The sequence below is a fragment of the Adiantum capillus-veneris genome, chromosome 11 (assembly GCF_014529385.1).
Source record: "Adiantum capillus-veneris isolate H3 chromosome 11, ASM1452938v2, whole genome shotgun sequence".
Classification (NCBI taxonomy): domain Eukaryota; kingdom Viridiplantae; phylum Streptophyta; class Polypodiopsida; order Polypodiales; family Pteridaceae; genus Adiantum; species Adiantum capillus-veneris.
In genome coordinates this window covers 38209270-38229478 of record NC_140941.1, presented here as the reverse complement: position 1 = coordinate 38229478, position 20209 = coordinate 38209270, and the positions used below count along the sequence as shown (strand labels likewise).

The 20209-nt window shown below is 44.6% G+C and overlaps 1 protein-coding gene across 2 annotated transcripts in view; it reads right to left on the bottom strand.

Annotated features, from left to right (window-relative positions):
* Positions 1–471: 471 nt before the first annotated feature.
* Positions 472–20209, bottom strand: part of LOC147447113 (uncharacterized) — a 137787-nt gene continuing 118049 nt past the window's right edge. For both annotated transcript variants that reach the window (XM_086523005.1, XM_086523004.1), the window contains 6 exons: positions 7191–7361; positions 4397–5647; positions 4129–4230; positions 2362–4008; positions 2071–2272; positions 472–1810 (listed from right to left, as the gene is read on the bottom strand). In XM_086523005.1, the coding sequence (XP_086379131.1) occupies positions 822–1810; positions 2071–2272; positions 2362–4008; positions 4129–4230; positions 4397–5647; positions 7191–7361 (4362 nt within the window). In that variant the 3' untranslated portion in view covers positions 472–821. The remainder of the gene's footprint in view (positions 1811–2070; positions 2273–2361; positions 4009–4128; positions 4231–4396; positions 5648–7190; positions 7362–20209) is intronic.

Sequence of the window (20209 nt, the reverse complement as noted above, 5' to 3'; positions counted from 1 at the left end):
GTGTCTTTGCCCAAAACCAAGACAATTTTACAAATATCCATGCACATGGACGAACTTGTGGTGACAAACTTGAAATGTTGGAATTGTTTCAACTGCTTAACTAGATTCTTTGGCAACACTTGCTTCAAACCATTAACTGCTGAACAAAATCTTTATGGCTTTTGAAATGTGGGGTCTTCACTTTAGGAGCTACCTTCAAAGATTCCATTTACGCTTTGGAGTTTCGCTGAACATACACACCTCCCTTCAACGCTCCAAACCGGAAATTCAAAGTTCTAAGCTTGCCCATTGAAAGTTGCACATTTTCAATTTGCACTGATTTGCATTTCTTACTCGTCCAATACTTTAAAACCAATTAACTCTTTTCGCAGGAAGCCCATAGGGGACAAGGTCCTCACAAAGGCAACCAAACACAAAGATAACAGCTGCAAGTTGAAGAAACAACAGAAGCACTGAGGCATGCACAGAATAAGTTCAATGCAAACGGACTTATTAAATTACACATTGTGGAGAACCGATCTTGCATATTCTACAACCGGCACAGATACAGCCTATACAATTTTCCAAAAACACAAACCCAAAATTGAGCAAGCATAGTTGCTCAAAGAATTGGGTATACTTCTCACCGTAGGTTTTCTCTACTTGTACAAGATGAAGATGGATAAGAAGACGAGAGAAGAGGAGGTGTTTGCTCCCTCCTGCTGAAAGCTGTAGAACTTGGTGGAAGTATACCCTCTCTGTACATTGCTGCAGGCCCTAAATTTCATCTGGGTGCCAGATAAGCTAGTAGTATTCCTGGCATCCCTCAAGCTATGATTAAATTAATCATCATCTGACAAACAGATAACATCAGAAGGTCCACGGTCCTGACCCTCATTTAAATGTCTACTCTGTGTAGTGCCTAAACCATTAATTACATGATTCTGCACATTTTGTGCTTGAAATGTCGTTGTGGTGACTGCTTCTGGGTTAGCATGTACATTATTCACTTGAGTAGTTGATATCGTACATCTGCTCTCATTTCCCTGAGGCTCCTCATTGTTAGCCAAAAAAGGTGTTGAGCTTTCGTTGCCCAATGCATCACAGGCATGACTTTCTGTTGTATTTCCTGGAATTAAAGGAACCGACGACAAGCTCCCCATTAGGAGGTGATTGTCTTGTTGCGCACCAGCAAGAGTTTGAGCCGCAGAATCCAGTGCAATAGAGCCTGCTACCGCCCGTGTGCTGTTGCCTCGAGGCATAGCAGAACTTGTATTCGGTAGAATATTGCTTGTCGGAATTCCTCCCAGAGAACCTCCAACACTGAGATTTGATGCTCCATGGACAAAACTGCCAACAGGGGCTACATTCAAGCCCTGTAATTCTTGTCCATGTGATGTAGACACTGCAGTAGTGCTGATCATGGCAGTATTAGCAGGTGCCCTTTGCATAACATTCACAGGCGACGTCATTCTGAACGTTTCAATATAAGACCCTGGAGCAGAGGTACTCAGTACTGATCTAGATTGCAGAACGCCAACAGCAGAGACTGCATTCACAGAATGAGGACTTGGTCCTGCAACAATGTTACTAGTCAGCCCCTGAGAGTAATGCCACAATGGGCTCGTAAAAGCCCCTGCCAGTTGTGCTCCTGTGATACTTGATGAAGGTACACGAGCTGGCCACTCAAACAATGGCCCACCAACCGTTGCCACTGTAGATGTTTGTTGTAGACCTGCAGTTGCAGTGGTGAGCGGAGATCTCCTCGGCACAAATGTTGGGTATTGCTGGTAGTTTTGCCCCTGAACACGGAACTCCTGTCCAGCAGCAACTGGAGAGTGGCAAAACCATCTTGTTATCAACAGAAACAATTTTTAAATCTAGATAAGCACTTTCTTCTCTTCAACAAGCACTTTGTCATTTCACAAAAGAATCAATACACAACAAGCGGCTTGCTGAGGAACACCTCTTTCTTCATCACACACATACAAGTTTAACCCCAACACATACAAGTTTAACCCCAACCAAGCATTGAAGATAAAAGGAAACACAACAGAGAGAACAACCAATCAAGCACCTAAAACAGCTCACCTGAATTGAGAGCAGGGCCCTCTTGTGCATTTTTCAACCGAAACACCTCAGCAAGGCGACGATTCATCTCTACCTTCTTGAGGTTCGATTCAAGAGCGGATGCTTTCTGTGAGTAAGTAGAGTCCTCCTCTTGTAGCATGACTTCATATTTCTTTGAAAGAAGCTCGAGCTCCTTCATAAACTGAGCCTTTATTCTATCCTTCTAGAAAAGAAAAAGTGCTCCGGCATGTTAGTACAAAGAGGAAAGAACGTTGCTCCTCTCCCTCTCGTTTATCAATGGCTAAATCATACCTCTGATTCATGCAAGGTCTTCAACTTATCCTGTTCTTTGCGCAATCTCAAAAACTCCTGAGCCAAAGGATCGTTCTGATATTGCTGATTTGATCGTTGCTGGCCACTCTGCAAAATGCGATTTGCAGCAGATGTGCCGCCAGAGACAACCCTACCAGAACTAGGTGCAGCAGTCAAAGCACCAGACGCTGCTGGAGGTTGTGAAACTTCATTGGGAAGGGTGAGAGTCAGACTATTTCCACTACTTGGCTGAGGCCCAAAACGTGGAGGGATTTGAACCCCACGTTGAATGTCTGATACAAGTTGAGGTTGTTGAGGCAATGGCGGAGCCTGAGAGAGACTTACCTGCTGGGGAAGAAGGATAGGGGAAGAGGGTCTCGGTGCAGAAGTCACGGGTAGTGGTTGAGGATATGTGACTGGCAACCGCTGTGTCACATGTTGATTTTGAAGTGCAGATGAGGACACCCCTCGAGAGTAAACTGGGTCACTAGGGATGGTACTGGGCCTTCGTTGCTGTTGCAGAACGCTATCTTGTACTTGTCTCTGGTGAAGATGCCTTTGTTGCTGCACATTCGGTGCAACATGCATTGAAGGCTCCAAAAGATCAACGCCTTGGTGACCCTGGACTACAATAGGATTTGTGCCGATATTCAATGCCAAGGATACTGGCTGAGGATCAGGTAAATTTGGCACAAGAGACCCTTGAGAAGTATTTGGAGGGGCACAATTTACCAGATCCAGACCACGAGCTGACTCAAAATCACCAGTCTCAATTGCTGTCCGCAACCATTGCGGAAAAGACTTATAGATACTCTCCTCATTGAAATCGTCATTCCGACCTATACTATGAACTGAATTTGGCAACCTGTGTTCCTTTCCACGCTCTTCATACTGATACTTGACCAGATTGTTTCTTATAACTCTGAAAGAATTACTTAGCACATTAGATGCACTCCTCCAACCCTCCAAGAGCTTCGATTGTTCTTCAGAAGATGCTGTTCTTGGAAACTTTGCTAACGCTGACTCATAATGCTGCTTAATCTTTTGCTTATATTTGCGCTCAAGCTGCTCTAAAGCTGCTATTTGATTTTTTTGCACATTAATAAGCTGTGATCGTTCATTTCTCTGCTGCTGTGGCAAAGACAAGTTGTGACCTTCTACCAAAGGCTCCTGTGGAGCTGAGGCTTGATTCGTTGAGCAAATTTGTACCTGCTCTACAGGGACCTGCCCCTCTAAGGGCAATGCAGCAGAGCCTTGATGCAGCTCTCTTGTTCCTGATGTAACAACTCCTTGCGTCGGAAGCTGCACATCCCCCGGGGCAGAAGACTCTTGAGCAGCTATATGTGAACCCTCCAAAGAACCCAAATCAGTAGGAGCTTGAGACGAGCCATGCTTCTCTCCAGGCGGCTCCCGGTCTGGAGCTCTGTCAACTCGATCTTGCTCACCACCAATCGTAACTTCCTTGTCTTGTCCCCGAGTGCCCTGTGACTGCTGAACTCCTTGTTCAAGCCTTTTTTTCCATCGTTCCTCTAGCTTAGCATAAACAGTTCCAATCTTATCAAGCTGAACACCAAAGCAACTCTCTGCCAACAACAGAGTTGCATCCCGATCAATACAATAATGCTGTTGCTCAGCTGCCAACCAGCACTGCAGGTGGAACCATTGAAGTCAATGCATAAGTTTACTCAGAAAAAGCTGTTTAAATTACCAATGAACAGGCAAATAAAAGACGCAGCTTGAAAAATTATGAAACAAGCAAAGATATACCAAAGACAACTCCACAGCATGCAAGAGACTCTTCTCTTTGGGCAACTTAAAGAAGTTTCCGACTGAAAAAAGCAACTGCTCCACATGCCCTGCAGTGTCTGCCTGCAAGGACATTTTTTTGAAAAATGTCAAAACAGCGCACAAAATCGCACAAGATCATACCAAAGATGGCCATTTGATTATGCATGAAATCTCTATAAAATAATTGCAAGGAACAGAACCTTTTCAATCAAGAAACCCTACTTGTAGCAAAACACTACATCTTTACCTGAAACTGTAAAGCCTGGCACAGCTTATCGAGGTCAGCTTTCATACTTAGTAGTGCCTGTTGTTGCTCTGCCTTTGCAGCAGCTGTAGGATCATTAATGGCTTCATTATCAGTAGATTCAGGTTCACCAGATGGTGCCTTACTCTCTGCTCCAGTCCTGTTCTTGTCCACTCTGCTGGGTGAATGAGCAACTTCACCAGCACTTGGTTTCGGCCTCTGTAAAGGGGCCTTATCCACACTTTCAACAGGTCTGCTCATTTGAGATCTTTCCAAGTTTTCTACTGTTGGACTGTGTACACCAACACCCATGATAGGACTCCTCTCAACTGAACTAGACCTCCCTCCCCTTGCAACAGTAGAAAAATCAGAAACTTCCGCAACCTTTCTTTTCTTCCTTCGAGACTCCTCTTCCTCTTCTGCTGATGCGTGGGAGGTATTGGAAACATCAAATGAGTCTTCATGATACTGCACCCTTTTCCGAGTTCTCAACTCTCTTACTTGCACATCTGGTGCCTCTACTTGCCTGTCTTTCAGCAAATCACTCCAAAATTCTGTTGCAGAAATTCTTTCCTCTTCTGCAAGCTCTTCATTTTTCTCTTCAAAAAGAGGAAGGCCTTTGCTGTATTCATTCGCACGCCTAGGGAACAGTGCTGTTTCCCACAAAGAATTCACAGCACAAAGTTCATCAAGTGATTGGACATCACCTTTGCCCAGGAAATGATCGATCATTGCTGCAGAATACATGACCTCATCAGTTGGTTTCACCTTGTCTCTTGAGAAAGTGTCAAACAGTTCAAAATTTTTAGAAGCACCCCATCTTAACAGCTTCTGACATAAAGCCAATGTAAAATTATGGTGATTAGAATCAAGGTCAGAGTGCCTTCTTGCCGATATCAAGACCCTTTCTTCTACAGTGTGTGTGCAGTAAAACCTGCATATCCTCATGTCCTCAAGTTCCCCTGGTGAATACATTCTGAGCAGTGACTGAATATCTGTCTGGGGGTTCCAGTCACTATCAAATATAACTATGCAGTTGACCGACCGAAGCTTAATAGCGCTTCCACATGCCCGTCTGTCAAGGAGGAAAACAAAACATTTGGAGGTCAGTGCATTGAAGCGTTGCACAGCTGCGGACTTTTTACTCTTTTCGACACCTCCATCAAGGCGCTCATAAGAGTCGATACCAAATTGCTGCCGCATGTAATCATCAAGAACATCCATAAGGCTCACCTTCCCAGCTCTCAAATTAATCTGCACACAATGCTGCTTAACAGTCACAAATTGTTCAAGCAAACAAACCAGTTTTCTGAGACATCAAAATAGTCAGATTACAAGGGAAAAAAAAAAAAGATGTAGAAAACAGAGAACCATCCTTGTCATGCTACTAGCACTCACCACTTGCTTAAAAAGTATTAGTTCCACTTCAGTGCCCTAACAAATGCTGCTTCTATGGCCGCTCAGGTGCTCATATATAGCTAAAGACAATATTTCCAACAATGAAAAAAGCAAAAGGACACTCATGAAACTACTCAGTAAGATTACGCAATAATGCACTAAAATTGTAAAATTGATTTCTAATCATATCAGTTGAGGTTAGCGGCAGGCACATAGAAGCGTATAGCAGAGGATAGGATCTGCCAGCTCTGAGGGGTAGAGCCAGAGACGGCAACACATTACATTTGCAAATTTATCATGTACCGTGGTCATTGGGGAGACACCGCTGCTTGTTCAAAGGGATTTTGGGCCACTAAGATGGGTCCTGCAGGTTGAGGACCAAAGATGTTTGGGGTTCTTCCTCTTGGAACTCCAGAGAAGTCAGGCCGGCATTTTACGGGAGAGGAGGCGTCACCAGCCAGGCCCAATCGGGGATAAAACAATTACTGAGTTCTTCAATGTCTCAAGCCAACACAGTTCCTGACACCACGCGAGAAATGTAATTTTCTAGAGCACTGGCACTAAGCCTGGCAAGACGCCCCTGGTCAGCACGGAGAAACAAAAACACCCACATCATAAACAGATCAGCCTACTATAAAGCAGCAAACGAGGTAGATACCAAGGCACCCCATCACGCAGAGATAACCTAAGAGATCTTTTAAGTGATATCTTGATATTTTGGACTCTGGATGTACTTTTTATTAGCCTGTAGCTTTAGCCTTGCTTTTTTCTGTATCCCTTAGTTATTGAGAGATACATTTTCTGTGGATTAACTCGTTTGGTCTCATAGCCCAAATTAGCCTCTTCAAGTCATTTAATATAGTCTTTCATTTTCCTTTATTGATATTGTTCACGAAGTTGGATTTTAAACTCCAGATTTCAACAACTAGATTTTCAACACCTTCAGAAATAGCAGAAGCTGTGGTTACAGTACCTAACAAATTTCGGAGTCTTAACTGCAAGGAAAAATGACTCCTAATATTTGAACATGATTCTCCTCTTTTCCTTGTCACTTGACCACACATTATGCTTCAAAACATTGTGCCCAAAACATGTTCACAAAGCAAAGCCTGACAGAGAAAAGAGGTAGCACAAGACAAACAGGAACTCAAATACCGAAGGATATCTAACGACCAGAAAACAGTCATTCCGCTTGCCTGACCATACCTCAAACAACACAGAAATCCGATCACAAGATGATGACTAGAAGAAAACATTTTCCTACCAAAATTTTGTACCAATCACATACAGTCATTCTGCTAGTCAGATCATAGTTCAACAACACTGAACCCATATCACAAGATGTGGACTAGAAGAGAATGTTAAATGCAGTTTCTAGAACCGGTTCACAAAAACATACCTGTGTAATGACAAGTACTCTCTTATTAGAGGACTTTGCCTCCCCTAACATCATGTCTAGTAGCTTCAGCTTTCCACTTGCTCCTATTCCAAAATCAAGCAGCTCCTTTGCAGATAGATATGTTAAAGACTCTTGAAATCCTGGTTTGACCAGAAAAGGATGGTTGCAGCACTGCAAAATTAGAACACGAGATCAAAATTTTGACATTTTGAACAGTGTGAAGAAGCTTCACACATCAGAATATGAGCTAAGACGCAGCAAATTCAACAACATAACTAGCGCTGAGACATTAAACACCAATGTCACTCCCAAACATTTGGAGCAGCATAAACATAATGCAAGCCCGTATGCCTTAAGAGGAACAAGATTAACGTGCAGATTGAAGGGCCTGAATCAACATTACCATGTATCTTTTTGAGGCAACAGTAGCATTATAACCTGGCACATAATGAGACAACTCTTTCTCCATCCTAACCAGTGAGATATAAATAAAACAATGAGAAACTTCATCAAACAAACTGTACAGATAATGAGGTAAAGGACTCTTGTGAGCTGCTAGTCACATGCAAAACTAGTTGCTCCAGCCATACAATGAAGAAGTCCGTGTGCTTGTAACCTGAAAGAACCTTGTCAGTTCTTTCAAAGTAACGCATAACTATAACGTAGCTCAAAAAAAAACACTCCAAACAAAAAAAAAAAAGAAAAGCTAAGAACTTACAAATAGTAAGCAAAGCCGGAGACACAACAAATTACTCAATATTCAACAAGCCAAGGCAACGTTCAAGCGCAAGGAGACTCTACCACCGGGGAACTGCAAGTGATCGGGAGAGGTCAACACACGAGGTCGCTTTTTTGTACTTGGAGCGACAAGTGAAGCTTGTGAATACGCTCTACGAGTTATGGCTCAGTCTACCTTGATCTTCGGAGTATCTTCTGGTCCCCAATACTGTGTGGATCTTCTCCCTCGTTGAAAGTCTATGTATTTTCAGCTTATTGATTGTTCGGGTGGGCTCCCATTTGTGACAGCGGATTACCCCTGCTACTGAGGTTGGAAATCCACATTCGAAGCGACTGGCACATCCAAGAAGCGTGTACGCTTTGAGGATGATCCCACTTCATCTTCGTCTTCAGATAGCTTTGAGAGTTCCTTTTCCTCCGACTCTAGCGAGGAGGACGGGAAGCACCAGAAGCACAGAAGGACTCGAAAGAGCAAGAAGAGCAGTAGGGAGAAACAAAGAGCAGATCCCAAAAAGGATCTCGGAAACACCGATAACGTTCTGACAGTACTGATGAGGATACATCGTCCTCGGACAGTCCCGATTCAGATGAGTCAATGTTTGGAAAAAGACGGAGACAAAGGTTACATAATGAGTCAATCTGACCATTTGGAATAGAAGGTTGGGGTGCCACAGGGTCATTTTGGCATGGCTGGTTTTTCTGGACAGCAGCCAGATATCGCACCTCTGACGCAAAATGTGAATGGCCAACACGTGCCGATCATGCCTACTACAGTGCCCATGTTGCAGACCATCCCGTATGACAACTTGGGGGCACTAGAGAAGCCGAAGGCTTACAAAGAAGGTGGTGCAGCAGTAAAGTTCAGTACCTTCAGTGGTTTCGAGGACAAGACAAAGGCACTCACTTTCCTCCAGCAGTTTGATACAGCTTATGCGGGAGGGAATTTTACAGAGGCCTCGAAGGTTAGGAAAGCTACCATTTTCTTGAAGGACAATGCGCTGACATGGTGGACGACATTGTTAATGCAAGGACAGGCACCCGCCACTTGGGTTTACTTCAAGCAAATGTTTGCATCTGCTTGGCTATCAAATGAATTTGAAGCCGATGTCTTGACAGATTGGCACCAGCTTACGGCAGCTTCGTGCAAGAGCTTGCTGGAGTACAATAGGAGGTTTTGTAAAGCATTACTCTCAGTGACCTCCTACAGATTTGTGCCACTGACAGAGCAGATAGAGAAGTATTGTTGTGGGTTGCCTAAAGGGCTTCGCGATTACTGTACAAAGAATAGAGTGGCTACCCTTACTCAGCTTATGGAAGTTGCGAACACTGGTCTTGCCCTGTTGAAAGGAGAGGACAGTGGATTTCCGAGCAGTGATAAAGGAGGGCAGCAAAAGAAAAATTCAGCGAAGAAGCCCTTTGTGAAGACGGCTCCTGATGCGTCACAGGGGTCAGAACAGGCCACCAAAGACAAGGATTCAGCTGGGACTTCTGGAGCGCAGGCAAAGAAACAGAAAAGGAAGCCTTTTGTGCGCAAGTCGCTCGAGGAAAAGAAGGTCCTAATGGCTGAGAACAAATGCTTTATATGCGAGCAGCCTGGTCACTTTTCTATCAATTGTCCACAAAGGAAAAGGCCAGCTGACTCAGAGGATAAAGAAGACCAGAAAGGCAAGAAGCCAAAACCCACGGCAGGTTTAGTGCCAGACATGGTGGGTGACAGGCCCAGCACAGATGCCAGTGAGTTATGCAGGGCATGGGGTAAACTTAGAGATCAGACGGCACTCATCTTCTTTGATCCAGGTGCCAAAGCCAACTTTATCTCACCAGAGTTAGCTATGAAGCTCGGCATCAAAGCTAAAGAGATGGGGTACACAGCAGAGGCAGGGTTGGCATGTCCTGGCCACTCAGAGTGTGTTACTCCCATCATTGGAAAACTGCGTCTGCATATTCAGTCGTATGTGGACACTGAAGAGTTTTACATCATGCCGCTGGAAGGTTGTGACGCCTTGTTGGGGATCCCGTGGATGTTCCGAGTGCATGGAGTCTTGGATGCCTACAACAAAAAGATCACTGTACAGCATAGGGGCAAAACTCACATCTTGGATGTAAAGCTTAAAGGAGAGTCAGTCCCTATTGTATCTCCTTCTGCTATCACTTCTGTAATAAAGAATCATCTTTCTGTGTACTTGATTTTTGCACGTGATGTCTCAGATAGGGATCAGTCAAATTTATCTGTGTTAGATAAAGAAAGGTCAGCATTTTTGAAAAAGTTTAGTGACTGTTTTTCTGATTCATTACCGTCGCAATTACCGCCAGAGAGACCTGAGGACCATCGGATAGATTTGGTGCCAGGGTGTAGCCCACCAAATAGACCTCCCTACAGGGTTAGTGCGGCGCAGCAGAAAGAGATTATGGGCCAGGTTGAGGAGTTATTAGAGAAGGGGCTGATTCAGCCTAGTTCTTCACCCTTTTGCTCCCCAGTGCTCCTAGTGCAGAAGAAGGATGGCTCATGGCGCATGTGTATTGATTACCGTGCGTTGAATAAGAATACCATCAAGAATAGGTTTCCTATTCCTCGCATTGATGATATTCTCGATCGTTTAGAGGGTGCTGCAATTTTCAGCAGGATAGACCTGAAGAGTGGGTACCATCAGATTCGTATAAGCCCAGAGGATGTGCACAAGACTGCATTTAGAACGACATTTGGTCTTTATGAGTTTCTAGTGATGCCGTTTGGGCTAACAAATGCTCCTGCTACGTTCAACAGAATGATGGACCGGATTTTCCGCTCGCATCAACAGTTTGTTGGAACATTCTTCGATGACATGATTGTGTATTCGAAGAATGAAGAGGAGCATAGGCGTCACTTGACCATTGTGTTCGAAGAGCTGCGCAGTCACAGGTTACTTGTCAATCCTAAGAAAAGTGAATTCTTCCTTGAAGAGATCCACTTTCTCGGCCACATAGTCTCAAAGGATGGTGTTAGAATGGATCCCGCAAAGGTCGAAGCTATCAAGACATGGCCAGACTTGAAGACTGTGCACGATGTCAGAAGCTTCTTGGGATTGTGTTCCTACTATAGAAGGTTTATCAGAAATTTTGCAGAGATAGCATCGCCTCTTCACGCATTGCAAAAGAAAGAGGTCACTTTCAGATGGACCCAAAAAGAGATTTCAGCTTTTAGTCTCTTAAAGGAAAAGTTGACTTCAGATCCAGTTATTGTTTTGCCAGATCTCAGGAAGTCATTTGTGGTCCAATGTGACGCGTGTGGCAGTAGCATCGGAGCAGTGCTAATGCAAGATGGACGGGTAGTAGCCTATGAAAGCCGAATTTTGCAAGGGCCAGAGAGGACTATGCAAGTCTATGAGAAAGAGCTCTTGGCCGTGATTCATGCGCTTTCTAGCTGGAAGCACTACCTCTTAGGTGCTGTTTTAGTTGTCCAAACAGATCATCAGACCTTGCCATACTTCTTGACACAGTCAAAGTTATCCGAAAAGCATATGCGATGGGCAAACATTCTTTCCATGTTCCACTTCCAGATTATGCATGTGGAAGGCAAGAAGAATGTTGTGGCTGATGCGTTATCAAGAAAGCCACAAATTTCAGCTGTGTCAATTCCTTATCATCATGAGTTAGATGACATGAAGGAACAGTATACTGCTGATGAAGATTTTGCAAGGATCTTTGAACAGTTACAAGAGGGGCAACATCACGAGCACTACCTCCTCAGAGATGGTTTTATGATGATGCATGGCAGACTTTGTGTCACTAGGCCACTGCGACATAAGGTCATGGAAGAGAGTCATGTCCCACCGTATGCAGGGCATCGTGGCATTGATGCAACAGTTAAAGCGGTAGAGACGTTCTTCTATTGGCCTACCTTGAGGAGAGATGTGGATGCCTTTGTGCGAGCATGCATAGTTTGCCAAAAGGTCAAGTTTGACAGGCAAAAGGCACCGACGTTGTTACAACCACTGCCGATTCCGGATAAGCCATGGGAAAGCATTGCTATGGACTTTATCTTTGATCTTCCAAGGACGCCAACAGGGAATGATGGTATATGGATTATCTGCAGGTTCAGCAAGCAGGCCCATTTTATCCCTGTCAGGAAGAAGATAAAATCTGATCAGATGGCACGCTTGTTCATGTACAATGTGTTTAAGTACCATGGTATGCCACAATCGATTATCAGTGATCGTGATCCTCGCATGACCAGTTTGTTCTGGAGAGGATTGTTTGAGAACATGGGTACTACGCTCAAGTTCTCGTCTTCGTTTCATCCACAAACTGATGGACAGTCAGAAGAGGCCAATTCTACTGTCTTAGATCTGCTGAAATGCTATGTGTCAGATAATAAGGGCAAGTGGGAACAGTATTTGCTTGAGTATGCGTACAATAATACGGTGCATTCGTCTACTGGCAAAGCACCTTTTGAAATTGTTGAAGGCGGCAAAAAGGTTCCTCCCATTTTGCACACAAAGGACAAGATCTTTGAGGCAGATCGATATGTTGAGAACATGGATGAGATGTATAAGAAGATTAAAGTTGCCTTGGAGAAGACTCAGGCAAAACAGAAAAAGGCTGCTGATCGTCACCGTCGTGAATTGCTACTATCACCTGGTGATTGGGTTCTCTTAAGGTTCGAAAAGGCAAGGTTAAAGAAGATGAAGGGCAAGGAACGGCTGTTTCCTAAGCTCAGCATGCGTTACTATGGGCCTTTTCAAGTGCTTGACAAGATCAGCGATGTGGCTTACAGGCTGAAATTGCCTGATGCGTGGAAGATTCATAATGCGTTTCACGTGAGTCTTCTAAGACCCTTCGTGGGTGATGTGCCAGAAGATATGCCAGTTGAGGATCAGCCAGAAGTTGAGGAACTTGATGAGATCCTAGTACCTGAGCAAGTTTTGGCACATAAGGACAGAAAAGTTAAAGGACAAGTTGCAAGACGTTATTTGGTGAAGTTCAAGAACTATCCGCCTATGGATGCAAAGTGGATGGAAGAGCATGAACTGTCAGAGTCACCAAATGTATTGCAGCTTTACCTTGAAGCCTTTGGGTTACAGCCTACTTATACCCCAACCCAACGTGTGCAAAGGAGGGGTAATGATAGAGCTAGTACATCGAATGTACATATGAATTCAGTGCCATAGATAGAAATGGCAAAAGTATGAAGGCCTCATTAAGTCATTTGTATCTATGTATGTTACGACCTTTCTTGCGGATACATGCGATGATAAAAGAGTGTTAATAGCACAAGATCATCAGTGGCGTGTATTTATGGTATGCAATCGAGGACGTTTGCGATTTCAAGAGGGGGGTATGTCACGAGGACGTGGCAGTTATTAACCATGTCACAGAGATGTGGCAACTGCTAACCTTGGTTGTTGGTTTCTTTCCAATGGGGTTTATTTTATTTGTTTAAGACCCTCTTCTTGAAGTAGCAAACGGTCGGACATTGTATGGCCAATGTGAACGGTAGATTCACCCGCAGACGGGAAGTGGTCGGCACTGGAATTCGTATGGTAAGAGGATGTCTAGGCTCAGAGCAAGATCATATAGTTCCCCCCCGTCGCACTTAGCAAGTTGGTGGATACTAGGAAGTGAACTCAAATTAAGGCGTAAAGTCAAGGTGGGACTACCAACAAAAAGTATCCGACAGTTGGGCCACATTGCATTTTTGGATGCGGTCCCAATGAGGATAGATGGTCAGAAGACCAGTGGGAGCCCAACGGAAGCATCTCCTAAAATTTAGGGAACTGCTATTTTGGGCCACGAAATGTGTTCGCGTCATTACCTTCGGTATGACTAGGGGAACACTTTACAACTCTGCCGCGAAGTCAACTGACGCACCAGTTGAGATATTTTTAGCAAGGAAAGCCCAAACTCGGAAACTGGGCGACGTGTCAGCTTGTGAGCGATTCTGCCACTCTGGGAGGCAAAAACGAGCTGCATATCAACAAAGGGGGCGCCATTTTCAGCCACAGGCGGATTGCAACAGGTACAGAAGCTATGGAATGCTTACCTTGCCCTCTATGCACAGTATGGTGACGGGAGTGATGCCCCGCACGCTACATACTGCTCTCTCTCTCCCCTACGTGCAGTTATGTGATGCCCCACAAGAGGGCTACTCATTTGACTGATGTACAGTTGTGTGGGTTCATGCTTTTGTGCTGAGGCAAGAGCCTCCTTGAGCAGGAACAGGGGTAGCTAACTGCTGCTCCAAAGCAGGCACTGGTGAGGGTCATAACCTCACCGTACAGGTGCAAAATCAGCGCTGTGTATGCGCTGTAATTTGACTGTTTTTCAGCCATACGGACGCCAGGATCATTGGGAATCGTGCCCCACTGGCAAAGGACAGTTAGGGGACTGTTTGGGGCTGAAAACAGGGCAAAAACCAGTAAATACAGCGTGCTAAATTTACTGTTTTTGGACAGGAATCAGAGGGTATACGACAGTGCAAGCGAGTTCCAGCAGGGGAATTGGTTTCGCGCAAGTTTTGGGGCTGTTATGCTGCCGAAATTTGGCCAAATCAAATGGTATCTAGGTGGATACACGTGAAGGATTCCCAGGACCTTACCTTGTAATTTACCCTCCTAAAGAATAAAGAAATACCGAAAGGGGCGCCAATTTTGGGGCCTACAGGTTGTCGGCGTCTGCTCGGAGCATTCTAGCTTCCGAGCCGTGTGTGTATTCAAGTGTTAACTCCCGTCGCAGGTTCTCTTTGCAAAGTGCTCTGTGTGTGTGTTTAAAGTAAAGAATTTCGCGTGAAAGCCAACGCCTACCGCCCTACGGGCCTGTTTCAGCGGCAAAAGATAATCCTTGACTATGTGATATCCATGAGCACTTCTCTTTGTAGTCCGATCCTCGTCTCTCTACACTCCCCATCATACCGGCTGTTCCGGGGTATGCTCCCAGATTGTCTCCATGTAGGCCGATTGTGGGGATGTCAGTATATGAGTGAGCTCATGTAATGATCGCCCTGGCTCATGAGTACATAGGTGTCTGTATATCTCAACTGTGTGTACAGAGTCTATCTCCCTTGTGAAGATATACTGTGTGTATGTGGAGACCTCTCCTAATGGAGCTATATTGAACTGAAACTTGAGAGTGAAAGACAAGATAGCATGATCAATTGCTACTCCAACTGGTATGGGCACTGTACTAGCACCATGTCGATGTGAAAAGCAAGTAAAACCTCCCACTGCCGAGAATCTTTGTAGGCCATTCAAAATGACCAATCCATGCCCGGTCTCGAGGTATCATCCATACTCACTGTGTTTTTCTCATCCTGGGAGAGTCTAGATAGGCCCATCTATGTGACATCAAGCTCACTCAATATCTCCTCTGAAGTATCATGGAATACTGTCTGGTAATGGGCAATTGGAGCATTGAAGCCCCCCAGGATGATAATGTCACCATCCCTTGAGAACTCCCATATGTCATCATCCAAAATAGAAAAGGGGGACTGTCCTCTAAGTGATGCATACACTGACGTACTAGGAGCAATGTAGAGGTATCTGCTTGTCTCTGCCCTCAGTCTCACCCACATATACCTAGCATGTTCATCCCTACGGGCTATATGTAACAATGGCTGCAACTCCTCTCAAAATAAAATTGCCACTCCTCCCGAGCCCTGTCCTCTAGGTCTGCAACGCTTGCTTCTATGGGCCGCGCGGAAAGCGACACAAAGTCATCTTCAATGCTTCAACTTCGTCTAGAGTCCTACTTCTTTCTTCTTCAAGAATCTCCACGGCTGAAAATTCCTAAAACCATTTCCAATACAAAACCATGAACATACCCATTCCATGTAAAGTGAGTGGAAAAAATCTTGTCTTCGCTAAAGACTGTGTATGCAATGTAGATGACCAAATAGACGGCGTGCCAAACCGTTCTCCACACACATGCAAACAATGAGATCGAATCTTTCTCTTATGATCTAGAGCAATCAACTGTGGCAAATCAAAACTGAAATGCCCATGCTTGGTGCGCATACGTTCATGTGCTCTTTCTCTACGACCATGTCGTGCCAAGGAAGAGACGGGGAATGTGACTTCCTTGAATGCATACTTTCCAGCTTTTCATGAACAATCCGCATACATTCGTGCTCATTCATGAGTGAAACGTGCTCAACGTACAATATGTCATGCCTAGGAAAAGAGATCACATAAAGATGCTGACTAAAATACAGGAAACGATCACGAATGAAACACTCGAACAATGCGTGTGTATCAATCATGTGAACACATAATACTTCCTGTGAGGGTTCTTTGGACCTAAGCTCGAGAGCCAAGATCGGTTCTTCCTGAATGATCGAATCGTCCTGTGGGGGTTCTTTGGACCTTGACTCGAAAGCCAAGATCGGTTCTTCGTGATTGATCGAATCTACACCGAGGTTAGCTTCGCTAGAAAAAGCATCCACTAACACATCATCCTTGTGAACAATCACATCCTCTTCATGCAACTCATCATGCTCGTGAGAAATCATATCTTGATCGTGCAAATCATTATGTTGTGAGAAATCACATCTTGATCATGCAAATCATCATGCTTGTGAGAAATCATATCTTGATCATGCAAATCATCATGCTTAGCAATATCATTCAAATCATCATGCTTATCTTTGTCATCCAAATCATCATGCTTGTCATTCAAATCATCATGCTCATCATTATCATTCAAATCATCATGCTGCTCACGATCATGCAAATCCTGTGTGGCATGCTTTGGAGAAGAAGAAACTGAGAGTCTCCTTTTCTCGAATCTCTGCATCTGTACCTGAGCTTGAGAAAAGAGTCGCAAGAACTCTTCCCTCTATTGGTCGCTCTTTCCTTTGACGGCGGCTGCCATTCTTTCTTCGTGTCTACGCTCCATTTCTGCTTTTCTTTCTGCTCTTCTTTTTGTGTTTCTTGCTTCGCGTTCTAAATTCCTTTCCATACACATCTGCTCTACCCATAGGAGTTAGTACAATCCGTGACGTAGATGGGGAAGGGTCGGAAAAACCTCCTGGTGGAGAAAATTCTTCTTCGTCTCTCTCATGCTCATCACCTTCAAGCGAAGTATCCATTCCGCTTCGAGTGATGACCATTCTCAAGTCGTGGGTTCTTCTGGTTTCGTGTGGGTCTTGGGTTCTTAAGTTCACGAGGAACTTGGGTTCGTGGGGGTCTTGGTTCTTGGGTTCGTGAGGGTCTTGAGGTTCTTCTTTCGCTTGCAATCTATGTTTGAGAAGGATCTTCTCTTCACCAAAGTTCTTCTCTTTTCCGCGGGCGCATCCCTTAGCGGCCTTGCGCTCACACCAAGGTTCCTTTTTCCCACCTCAGGTCGATTGGCCGACGACTAAGTGCACGGTCCGCTCTCAATGAGTGAAAAGAGACACAAGGGGAGGCTGGACATGTAACAAACTTGGACACTCCAAGTCAAGAATCAACCGCGACATCACCAAATAATCACTTCAAAACAATTCACAGATCACAATAGATTTGCACTGGCCCGGCGGAGTTCCGTGCCTAGAGATATTGGCCCCAAAGACTGGCGTCCCTTTCGATATTTCTTTTTGTATTAATCAATCATCAAAGTACAAGAGAGCGGTTAGGGTTTCACTCTCAGACTCTACGTCCAGATGCTCTGAGAAGTGAGGCCCTCACCACTAATTTAAAGGTTACAAGGGATGCCCAAAAGCAGAGCCCCAAAAGCTTTTAAAATCAAAAGCATCAGTTCTCTCTCTCTCTTGGAGAGCCTTTTCTCTTTTTTTTATAAAAAAAAAGCAAAAGCAAAATTCGCGTCGCTCATCATTTTCCAAAAAAAAAATAAAAAAAATAATAATCCGCCTCCGCGATTCCGGAATTTAGGGTTTTTGGCAAACAATAGGGTTTGCAGGAATTTTAGGGTTTCTGGCAAAAATTAGGGTTTCTGCTGTCCGCCACGTCATCACTTTGTGACATACCCCCCCTCTTGAAAGCATTGTAATCGACCGCGATTACGCCTGCAAAACCGACAAAAGCCATAAACCGTCTTAGCAGACACTGACTGTTAGTACCTACGTACTAGAAACGCACATCTAGCACATGTACAAAATCGACAGTCACATCACACGACATCACAGGACATCACAAGACATCACATGACATTCAACATTCATTCGGATCTTAGACCATGATTTATCGGCAATGTAGCTAACAATCACATCTAGGTCCAATCGGGACCTCATCGATGTCCGATTGACTAACCCCTATTGCAACCATGTCTATTCGAGATCAATCAGACCATAATGCTGCAGTCATTTCGGCTATCAGTTCCTGCACTCACAAGAAGTCAAGAACAAATCAGTCTCATAATCAGGAATTCCATTTCATAAAGTCATCCAACAGAATACTGTCAGCTCTCATCTTCGGCCAAGCTGAATTCTGGGTTCCATTTGGAGTAGACTATGCTAAACCAAAAGCATCGAGGTAAAGTTTCACAATCTGAGCAGTATCTGCTAGGTCCTCCTCCTCCATCCACTTCGCATCAAGTGCAGGATAATTCTTGAACTTAACCAAGAACCGCCTTCAGACTTTACCCTTATTCTTCGTATCCTTATGTGCCAAAATCTGTTCAGGAACAAGGATCTCCTCGTTTTCTTCCACTTCGGGTTGCTCATCGGGCTCCCCATCATCAGGCACATCACCTTTAAAAGGTTTCAAGAGATTCACATGAAATGCATTGTGAATCCTCCAAGTATCTGGCAGTTTCAGTCGGAAGGAGACTTCATTTATCTTTTCAGTAATCTGGAAAGGGCCGTAGTATTGCATACTAAGCTTTGGAAAAAGCCTCTCCTTTCCCTTGTTCTTTTGTATGCGTGCCTTCTCAAAACGTAAGAGCACCCAATCATCCTCCTTCAATTTCATGTCGCGACGATGGCGATCCGCTGCCTTTTTCTGTCGTTCTTGAGACTTCTGCAAAGTCTCACGAACCTTGGCAAAAGCCGTATCCAGATCTCGCGTATATTCATCCGCTTCAAAGATCTTATCTTTCGTGCTCAGGAAGGGTGGAACCTTTGCAGCACCTTCAACAATCTCAAATGGCGCCTTCCCTGTCGACGAGTGTATCGTGTTATTGTAGGCAAATTCCACCAAAGGTAAATATCTTTCCCATTGAGTCTTCTGATCTGAGATATAAGACTTCAATAAATCTAGAACCACTGAATTGGCAATCTCGGATTGCCCATCAGTCTGCGGTGATGACGAGAACTGGAACCGCGTGCCAATGTTCTCCCAAATTGCCTTCCAAAACAAACTCGTCAATCTGCGGTCTCTGTCGGAGACAATTGTCTCACGCATGCCATGTAATCTGAAAATCTGGGCCACAAACAGTCTCGCTAAGTGATCCGGCTTGACTATTTTCTTCACTGGATTAAAATGAGCCTGTTTGCTAAATCTGTCAATAACAGTCCAGATACCATCGCGACCACTCTGTGTTCTCGGGAGATCAAAAATGAAATCTATCGCTATACTTTCCCAGGGGCGGGTGGGTATGGGTAAGGGGCGGGTGGGTATGGGTAAAGGCTGTAACAATCCCTGTGCTTTATGCCTGTTAAACTTGACCTTCTCGCATACCAAGCAACTGCGCACAAACTCTTCCACATCCTTCTTGAGTCTCGGCCAAAAGAAATATCTCTCTACCCCTTTCATGGTGGTAGCAATGCCGCAGTGACCCGTAAAAGGTGGACAATGGCATTCAGTCATAACCTTTTCCCTCAACGGTTGTGTAACGCACAACATAGTCTTTTTCATCAAGTAGCCTTCCCGAAGGGAGTATCCAGCTACTATCTCCCCATCCCGTATCCGTGTGAAAATATCTGCAAAATCTGTATCTACGGCATACTGATCGACCATATCCTCGAAGCTCCTATGATGTATCGCGGAAATAGCCAGAACAAACGGTTTCCGACACAAAGCATCTGCCACCACATTCTTCTGTCCCTGCACATGGACAATCTGGAAGTAGAACTGTGACAAGATGTTCGCCCACCGCATCTGCTTTTTCCGAAAGCTGCTTCTGTGACAAGAAGTAGCGCAAACTCTGATGGTCTGTAAAGACAGTAAAATCCGCTCCGAGTAGGTACTGCCGCCACTGAGTAAGAGCATGGATAACCGCCAAAAGCTCTTTCTCATAGATCTGCGCTGTCATCTCCGGCCTAGAAAACAAACGGCTCTCGTAAGCTATGACATGGCCTTCTTGCATCAAGACCGCACCTAGACTACGACCACAAGCATCACAAAATACTTCAAATGACTTCTGCAAGTCCG